Below are 10,656 nucleotides of genomic sequence, written 5' to 3' on the forward strand. Positions count from 1 at the left end.
TGAATACGTTTCTTCATAATCAACTCCAGGTATTTGTGTAAAGCCTTGTGCCACTAGCCTTGCTTTATATCTCACAATCTCATTTTTCTCATTTCTTTTTATGAGAAATACCCATTTGTAACCTACAGGGTTAACATCTTTGGGCGTTTGGACTACAGGTCCAAATACTTGCCGCTTTTCTAATGAACTTAATTCTGCTTGTATGACATATTTTCATTTAGGCCAATCATTTCTATGTCTATACTCTTCTAGAGTTTTTGGCACATTATCTTCTTTGTTTATAACATCGCTTGCTATAGCGAATGCAAAGATTTCATCAACATGTGTTTTGTTTCTATTTAATATAGTACCATTTATTACATAATTTATAGAAATCTCATAATCATTTGGTACTTGAGTTTCTTCTAGAACTTCATCAACCTCTTCTGGGGTTTTATCAACTTCTTCATGAGTTATATCATTAATCTCTTCTGGGATTTTATATACTTCTTTAGGAGTTTTACTGTCAACCTCTTCTGGGGTTTTATTGACAAGTTCTTGAAGGACATTCTATCCAACAAGCGAAGCTTGGGTGGGCACGAGACGGTGAAACTGACGGAGCAGTGCAGCGCCATTCTGAACAGTGAGCTGCCACCCAAACTGGGAGACCCTGGTAAATTCTTCATCCCTTGCACAATCAGGAAAGCTACCATCAAGCAAGCCCTATGTGACTTAGGGGCCAGCGTGAGCCTCATGCCACGCACCATCTTTGAGCGCATGGGAGTAGGCGAGCTCAAACCCACGCGCATGACTCTGCAGCTTGCTGATTCTTCTGTCAGACTACCACTGGGCATAATGGAGGATGTGCCAGTTCTAGTCGGTAAGTTCTATGTCCCTGTTGATTTTGTGGTGATGGAGATGGAGGAGGAGAAGAAAATCCCTATCATTCTGGGACGGCCATTTTTGAAGACAACTCGAACACTCATTGACGTGGAGAATGGAACTCTGACTCTGCGGATTGGAAATGAGAAAATATAGTTTAATCTCAACCGAGCTATGAAGTACCCCTCCGAAACAGAAACATGCTGCTGGCTTGATGTGGTCGATCAATTGGCCAAAGAACAATCTCGTAGGCAATACAGACCGGATGGATTCGATACGCGAATAATGAGTAATTATTCTGATTATTTGGATAATTTGCTGGAGAAGATGTGTGCAGCAGAAGCAAATTTTGACGATTTGGATGAACTAGGACGTGGGCCGGATGAATCCCACGCGGGTCGCGTGCCACAGTCCGAAGGCCTGGAAAACAGAGAACGAGGATCTGATGAAGCTGACGCGAGGTCTTCACGCGACCCGAGTGAACCTGACGCGGACCGCGTCAAGGTCCCTACAGAGCCACCAACTCCTGAGCTCAAGCCTCTTCCAGCTAACCTCAGGTATGAGTTCCCAGACCCAAATAACTTTTGTCCTGTGATTTTAAATGCAGACCTCGACCCAACTCACATCCTCAAATTCTTGGAGGATTTGAAAGCTCAGCAAATTGTGATTGAGGACTTGATCGAGAAGGTGATACGCACTCATTCAGCCACATGCAAGCTGAGGACTTTACCAGCAAACCAGCACACGGTCCATACACCTCTGAAGTGGGCGCTCCGCCCATATCCACCCGACCCACCTCTCACCAATCAGTGAGGCGCCCCGGCCTCACCCCCCCACTCCATGTCTGGTTAGTTTCCATATTTTCTTCTATTTATTTTTTCTTGTGTGAATTCATGCATTGAGGACAATGCTTCATTCAAGTTTTGGGGGGGTGAATAGATGAAAACTGTATCTGCATTTAGGTCATGTTTATTTTTCCGAAATTTGCATTTTTAGGTGATAAATTTGTGTGATTGCTTGAGTTAAGGACTTGTTTGAACAATTTTTGGTTGTGATTTGAATGACTTTGAAAAATTAGAACTAACCCCATAATTGATCAAAGAACTGATTAGGAAGGGATGTTTTGAGAACTTGAAAAGATGAAAACTTGAATTGTATCGAAAAGCCATTTTTCAAATTGAACTGTGCCTTTTAAATAGGGAAATGAGGATTTTAAATAAAGAAAGTTTTGGATATCCATTGGTATGAATGAATACCAATCGATGTGTGTATTCATGGTATGTGCAAAAAAAAAAAAAAAAAAGGAGAAAATAAGAGTACTGGCAATAAGTCCTATTGGGCGCCTTTGAGCTCATCTCCCATAATTAAAAAAAGAAAAGAGATGGAGAAAATAAGAGTACTGGCAATAAGTCCTATTGGGCGCCTTTGAGCTCGTCTCCCAAATTTAGAAAAGAAAAAAAACTTTTGCATATATCAACACACAAAGTCCGTGACTTTCTAACCTAAGCTTGTTCCAAGCTTGGGGGAGCAAAAAGGAAAATCTCCACAAACGAGAGCATAGTCTCAGTAATCAGGGAATGAAATATCGATCAATTAGAGTAATCAGCTTTGCAAATATTAAGACATTTCAGAACTTGAAGTTTGATTAGTCAATTTGTGGGGTGAATCAAAATTGATCAAGGAAAGTCCAAATCATACCATAAAGGTTCTCGAGGCTCTTGATTTAAGCAACTCATGTAAATTTTCACATTTAGGAACTTAACTTGCATTTAGAGTCCAACCCGGTAACAAAGAACAGGTCTTAATCTAATTAGTGCAGCGACATGTAATATGGCATGTCCCCATGCGGAAGACGGTAAACTAGACCTCATGAGTAATGGTCTAGCAATTAATTGTAATCTTTTAATCAACGATTCTGCCAGACCGTTTTGTGTATGAACATGGGCCACTAGATGTTCTACCGTAATTCCAATAGACATGCAATAATCATTAAAAGTTTGAGAAGTGAACTCACCTGCATTATCAAGCCGGATTCTTCTGATTTGATAATCCGAAAAATTAGCTCTCAATTGGATAATTTGTGCTAATAGTCTAGCAAATGCAACATTTCTTGTTGCTAACAAACTCACATGTGATCAGCGTGTTGATGCATCAATTAACACCATAAAATATCTAAACGGTCCACATGGAGGTGTAATAGGTCCACATATATCTCCTTGAATTCTTTCTAAAAATGAAGGAGCTTCAGGTCCAACTTTATTTGGAGATGGCCTAATAATTAGTTTTCCAAGAGAGCATGCTTCACATGTCATATCTTTTGATAATAGGATCTTCAGGTCCTTTAGGGGATGCCCATTTGCACTTTCAATTATTCTCCTCATCATTATATTTCCTGGATGACCCAATCTGTCATGCCATAATGTAAATAATTTTGGATCAACTAACTTCTGGTTAGTAACAGCTAACTTCGGGTTAGCAACCATATTTGATTCTATTTTACTTATATAAGTACTATATAATCCAGATGACATTGCTTGCATCTTTTCAATTATGATCTTCTGGCCATTCTTAATAGATGTGATATGAAGATACTCGCAATTTTTCTCATTCATAGTTTCAATATGATAACCATTCTTTCGAATATCTTTAAAACTTAGTAGATTTCTTCTGGATCTACTTGAATATAATGCATCATCTATTATTAATTTTATTCCTTCAGGTAACAAAATACAAGCTCTTCCGGAGCCTTCTATTAAATTACTTGTGCCAGATATAGTGTGAATATTAGTCTCACCAAGATACAATTGTGAAAAATATTTCTTACTTTTCAATATGGTATTAGTTGTTCCACTGTCTACCAGACATGGATCTTCATTACTTATCATTGTGTCAGTCATTTTCCTTTAAAATACAAAAATAAATTACTTTTATTCATTAAACTTATTTTCATAAAAAAAATTAAAATGTAAACTAAACTTTTATTAAACATAAATATAAAATTTTTTTAATACTATATTTGCTCCCTAAGTAATAATATATATTTCTTCATTGACATTATGGAATAAATCTGATACATCAAGATGTGTATCCATATGGCATTTATTTTAGGGTCATATTCAGTAAAGTTATTTTTCATATTTTCCCCTTATTTATTGATTGTGGCTTGATATAGCTCCACAAAATATTTTGGCGTACGACAAGTACGCGACCAATGATTTATCATCCCACATCTGAAACAAACATCTTCAGGACGTTTTTCTTTCTCATTAATATGTATTTTTAACATCAAGTTATTACTACCATAACTTCAAGTTATGATAAATGAAAAAGGAGATAAATTCAAACTTTGTGAGATTTGTCATATGTACTACAAAATAGATACGCATTAACTTCAGGTTATTAATGCCATAACTTCGGGTTATGAATGCCATAATTTTGAATTATAAATGTCATAACTTCAGGTTATCAATGTCATCAATGTCATAACTTCAGGTTATTAATATCATAACTTCAGATTATGAAAAGGGAGATAAATAAATATAAATAAAAGAATACGTAAATTGCATGAATAAATAAATAAATAAATAAATTTAAATGTATTAATAACTTCAGGTTAATATTATATAACTTCAGGTTATAATAAAATATTTTATGTAATAACTTCTAGTTATTAAATTGTTTGGCTGCACAATTGTATAATTTAATTTGAAATAACTTCGGGTTATATTTTCATCCGATGACCTATAATAACTTCTGGTTATTATATTGATTTTATATGAAAATTTCTAATAAAACTTCAGGTTTTTAATTGAGAATAACTTCAGGTTATTATTCATCCAGTGGCCTATAATAACTGCTGGTTATTATATTAATTTTATACTAAAATTTATAATAGAACTTCAGGTTGTAAATAATTATAATAATAACTTCAGGTTATTATTTTATTCAAGTAATACGAACTTCGGGTTCTTGATAAAATTTTAGTTGTGATAATAACTTCAGATTATTACTCTTATTATTATATTCAGGTAATATGAACTTCAGGTTCTTGATAAACATTTAGTTTTGATAATAACTTCAGGTTATTATTTCATCATTCACTTCAAGGAATGATTCTTATAAACTCAAACAAATATAATAAAAAATTTAAATGAAATTTAAATTAATGAAAGATATAATAATTAATCACACAAATTACTTACATGATTACTATGCAACTTCTTCCGAGCAATTCGTGCTGATAACGTATTGTAAAATTAAGATAAAGTTGCAATAAAAATAAGTAAATAACAAGAGAGATAGAGAGCAATAACCATTATTGTATATAATATGTGTGTCCATTCTCTATTTACAAAGCCTCTATTTATAGGCTAGAAAGAGATGTTACAATAATAAAGGAGAAAATGAATGTCCATGGTAGTGGAGATAGTGGAGGTAGTGGAGGTAGTGGGCAATGAAATGAGAATTAATATTGGAAGTTATAGAATGAACATCCACGTAAATATATTTTATAACAGTAGTTACGATAATTAAATTGTCAAGTTTTGACTTGATAGTAATATTGCAAACATATGAAAAAAAATGTATATCTATGTCAGAAAATAAAAACACATTTGAAATAAAATAGTTCACTAGTGTTGTTAATATTATCTGAAAAAACCCTCTGTATTTTTTACTATTTTTTTGAAGTAAACAAAATCATTTTTATAGCTTAATATTTTTTTGTTTTTTCTTTCCTTTTTTTTAATGAGTAAACCAGTTGATTGTGGAATCCACATGAATAAGGACAAAATGAAAATAAAACAAAAAAATAAAAAAGTTGGAACAATTATACAGTGATGAACTCTACTAGAAATAGCCTAGGTAAATAAATATCATAAGTCAATCAAAATAAATGAATATAAATACTCAAAAAGAAATTTTCGGACTCACAAAATGATACATATATACCAATAGCTAAAACTCAATTGCTGTTATTTACTAACATGTCAGAATATTTTAGGCCTTAATTAATAATTGATTAAGTATGGATTAAATCTTTTTGGGCTGCATCAAAATATGAGCTTAAAATATCTGTTTTCCTAATATGATATGATTAGATAGACATCTCTAAATAGGCTCGATCATGAGTTCATATATTGTTCAAACAGATATTGTTCAAATACTAAGTTGAAAAAAAAAAATGACAGCACCCCCAATAAATTTGTCAACACAAAAAATAATAATGATTCAAGACTTCTCTACCAAGTAATTTAAACCATTTAACCCCGTTTGCTTGAATGGTACTTTTTTTGTGGACCCCGGTTGACGTGCGCATTGTTAATAATTAGGGTTTGAATTTTTTTTAATAGTGATTTTTATGGTTTTAACAATAAGAACCAACTCTACTTTTTCAGGTTTCTACTTGAAAACCCAAAACCATATAACCAATTAAGGATAATGAAATGGGAGCTTGACCTTTATTGTTTTCTCAAAAAACAATAAGAACCAACTCTATAATCTATGGGTTTTTAACTCTTTATGAAGCGAACCAGTGAAGTGATCACCTATAAAGAATTTTTTTTATCTGAATTTTAAACATGTGACCTATGACACAGAAAGTATTAAATTTTTCATTAAATCAAAAATTGATTCTCACTTGATCAAATTAGATTACAGAATCTGAATCACTTCAAAACTCATGCCTACTTGTTATTATTATACTACCTTAATTTTCAATGAGGTGTGACATCAGCAATGAACAGTGTCACCCTTCTCATCTGTTGTCCGATTGCCAACGGATGAACCAGATTACTTCTACCTTACCTCACCTAGCGTCATTTCCTCAGCACTGGACACCTCCAATTACACCGCTCACACTATTCTCCGAAAAAAATCCAATCGCTACCTCCGCGCCTCACGTACTCGCGTAGGGGTTCCATCTGTCTCCCAACTCTCGCTCGGGCGTGCCACGCTACAATCTCTCTGCAACGTGTCGCCTCTCCTCTCACCGCCTTCTTCCTTCGATTTCAGCCATTCTTCGTTCCTTGGCTTCACTTTCGCTCTTCCCTCACTGCCAGCCGCTTGGCTCTCCCCCACGCTAATCTGGAAGGAGTGCACGCTTCTCAGTGTCATCGGCCTTCTTCGCTTCTTCCTGCTAAGGTATTTCTTTCGTGTAAGAATATTGTAATTTGGTAATTGGTAGCTCTTTTAAAGTTGACAATATAGTACATTGAAGCAAAACAATTTCCAAACAAAATTGAATTTGGGACTTTTATCGGCTCTGTGATGTCGCTAATATATTTACAATGGTTTCTTTTTCGCATTGCCCCAATTTGTTAATTTTTTGCAACATGTAGTAATTTAGTTCGACTTTTTTTTATAGAATAATGCATTAATTACATGTAGGTGTCCATGCTATTAAAATTTTATAATCTTTTGTATAGTTTGACTTTGCACTAACAAAAAAAATTGCCGTCCTAATCAGCATAATTCGCTGGTTGCTCAGTCTTTCCCAAATCACATTTACAGAAATGTCTCTTTATCAGCAGGTTCTCCTCCAATTTCCGCATTGCTATTCAGTTTCTGCTTTGCTAGGGTAGAGCGCTTCCGGCTTTCAAGATTCCTTTCTCCCATCCAACCTCGGGTGCGTTAATTTCACTTCTCCTGCCAAAGTTTTCCCCTCGGTATGATTCACTCAGATTCACTCAGATTCCCCTTGGAATACAAAAAAATAAAATAATGAGACCCATACTAAGAGTACCTTTCTGAGGGATATATCTAATTTATTTGAATATTTACTACTTTATGAGGTAATTAGGGTTATGATAGTTCTTAGGATTAGTGCATGTTACCTCACAGTATCTAAACTTAGTCTGAAGTTTACAAGCATAAGGGTGATATGGAATACGAGACTTATTCCACCCTTGAGCTGCCAAATAAGAATAAAGCAGGTGTGATTGTCTTCGCAGGAGGATTAAGAGATGCATCAAGAAACTTAGCAAAACCAAATCCGTCGGTGATCGGCTCGATTTGAGATTTTCATGTTAGTAAATTGTTCCGATCCAGCTTTGTGGAGACTGGTATAGAAATCTGAACAACAAGCTCAGTGGAGAAGGGAGAAGAAGTGGTACTTTGAGAAGAATTGCTATTAGCATCCATTGCTGGTAAGATTCAGAGATCAACAAAGAGGAACATCTGATACCATAATATAAATGTAATAGAGAGAGAGAGAGAGAGAGAGAGTAATTATGGAGTACAGATAGAGTATATATAACTGCGCCTATACAATGAATCTAGACAGTAACTAATCTCAATGTTATAATTAACTCCTAACTGACAAGTTGTTACAAAACTCTGTTAATAGTCTTGATTGAATACGAGGTGTTCTTGATGAAATCTTTTGTTTCTCTCTTTTTCTATACTTAATTATGTAGTTCCAGCTAGCTGTTTCGATGGATGGCAACAAAGGCTGAAGGATTAGGGGTAAATATTTCCAGATGTGGCTGTCAGTCAGGTACAATGAACTTACCCTAGCAATTTTTTTTATCTTACTTAATTGTATGATTTGAATAGATTATATATATTTTTAATACAATTTAAGAATCATTATTTTTTATATTTCTTGTTGACAACCTCCTCAAATTGATAAAAAAAAAAAAAAAAAAAAATCCAGAATAAGATGGGAAGCAGCAGTCCCAGATGAGGTGGTGGTTTGATGCATCTACAAATCTCGGAGAGCACTTACTGTCAAATAAATGCAGTACAATACCCAAAAGCAAGCTTGCTTTTGTTGTAATGTTCGTTTTACAAACTTTCTCAAGGGATGATGCTAAAAATGTTTATACTGATGTGATGTCACACTAAGTCAGCAGTCAGCACCCTTCCATTTCCATGTAACGAAATTTCCGAAGGCTAAAACTCGTGGCCATGCACATGCCAAAGGCCCAAAGCTTGTATCACATTCATGTAAACAGAGAATTTCAGACTTCACCACTACTGCCTAGTTTCCTTCCTTAGAATATCTCATAATGGGCTAACATACCTAACCATCTGGGCCCAAAACGGCCGACTTTACTAAACTTATGGGCCGAAACGGGCGACATTACCAAACTTTCTGGGCCATCTAATTAGCATTTTTAATCAGTAGTTTTCGAAATGCATCTCAAATTCGTTTAAAAAAAGGGATCAAATTTTTGGCCCATCCTAAATAACAACCCACGGGCCACGGGGTTTCTTCTCATGATGCTAACAACATTTTTTTTATCTGAGCGAGTGTACTATGCATATCACGGATTAGTTTGCAATACAGATCAATATTTTCGTTTTTTTTCACTTTAAAAAAAAAAAAGAATCTAGTCCTTTTAAACTTTGAATTACCACACATTAATTCTTCTTTGGAATTAACACGCAATTCATATTCTGACAAAACCATCTTAATTTCTTAATCAGCTTTATTTTAAGTGATGTTGCGCTATTTAAATTGACGTTCAATCTGAAGAAATAAATTTTATAATTATTGTACCAATTTATGCTACAATTATATCAAGTGAGCCCTCTATTATTATACTTGTATCATTTTAAATAAAAACACGATTAAACATGATTGGACACCGAGGGAGCCTATTTTTTTTTTTTAAATTTGATAATTTGAGTGGGAGGAAAGAAAGGTAAAGGAATGAACATAAATAAAACCTTAATTCTTACACTTAATTTGAGGCATAAAAATAATTGATTTGCATGGAGAGTTTTTGTTTTTTGTTTTTTTTGTTTTTTCTTTTTCTAAAAAAATAAGGAGAATTTCATGCATATCTTTCGAAAGATTTAAAAAAAATACGTATTATTTGTCTAAATTAAGTCCATAATATCATATTTATCCTTCTAATTTGACAAACTTACAAATTTATCAAATGTATTACATTTTCTATTAAAACTCAATAATTTATACAATATTCATTTTACTCTTTATTAAAGAAAATAAAAAATATATAACATATTTAAGAAAATTGTTCGGTCTTTTAATTGACCGATTGTGAGGGTAAATAGTTCATTTTTCTTACTTTTGACTCATACATAATTATATGTCTAAATGCACAATATATTCGTCACAAGTAATTAGAGAAAAAAATGAAATAAATTTGTGACTTGTTGAAATTTAGAAGGATAAATATGATATTATAAATTTTAAAGAAAAAAAATATATAATTTCAGAAGTTTTAAAAAATAAAGATCAGACCCCTCCTCCCATAACGTATATATATATTCTTTTTCCCATTACAAAAAAAATAAAAGATCGGACCCCTCCTCCCATACCATCCATCTCAGCTTTGTCTGTAGATAGATCAACATAGATCATTATTTCTTCATAGAATTAAAAAAATAAATCAAAGGATATAGTCGTCTCTAGGGCTGGTAACAAGCTAGCTCGTTACGAGCAGGATTCAATTTGAATTCGTCATGAGCTAGCTCGTTCGAGTCACGAGCAAGTTAACTTTAGAGACCCGAGCTGAAATCTCAACTTGAAATCATCACGAGCTGAACCGAGTTAGCTTGCGAGCTGGTTCGTTGGATCTGGCTAGACATTGTTTTAAAAAGAAAAAAAAAATTACAAATTTTTTGGACCGAGCTAGCTAGACAATATAAAATACGCACAAATTTATACAAACTCACAAATTTATGTTTAGCCGAGCTAGCTCGCGAATTGGCAAGCGAGCTAGCTAGGCTATAGTTTGAACTCGTTAATTATGGACCGAGCTAGCTAGTAGCGAGCTGGCTTGTTAACAACTTAATCTAGTAACAAAACGATAACGAACGAGT

At 33.9% G+C, this 10,656-nt stretch overlaps 1 protein-coding gene and 1 long non-coding RNA gene across 2 annotated transcripts; both read left to right on the forward strand.

Moving 5' to 3' along the window:
• Positions 1 to 447: 447 nt before the first annotated feature.
• On the forward strand, positions 448 to 1,017 carry LOC144547403 (UBA domain-containing protein Mud1-like). Its single transcript, XM_078296042.1, has one exon. It carries the CDS (start codon positions 448 to 450, stop codon positions 1,015 to 1,017), a length of 570 nt encoding a protein of 189 aa, XP_078152168.1.
• A 5,743-nt stretch (positions 1,018 to 6,760) lies between these two features.
• LOC144550556 (uncharacterized) lies at positions 6,761 to 8,760 on the forward strand. Its single transcript, XR_013510499.1, has 5 exons — positions 6,761 to 7,002; positions 7,392 to 7,526; positions 7,812 to 8,006; positions 8,277 to 8,356; positions 8,516 to 8,760. It is a non-coding gene; the product is annotated as an uncharacterized LOC144550556 (long non-coding RNA).
• Positions 8,761 to 10,656: the final 1,896 nt, after the last annotated feature.

Source organism: Carex rostrata, chromosome 2, assembly GCF_964058835.1.
Source record: "Carex rostrata chromosome 2, lpCarRost1.2, whole genome shotgun sequence".
Taxonomy (NCBI): domain Eukaryota; kingdom Viridiplantae; phylum Streptophyta; class Magnoliopsida; order Poales; family Cyperaceae; genus Carex; species Carex rostrata.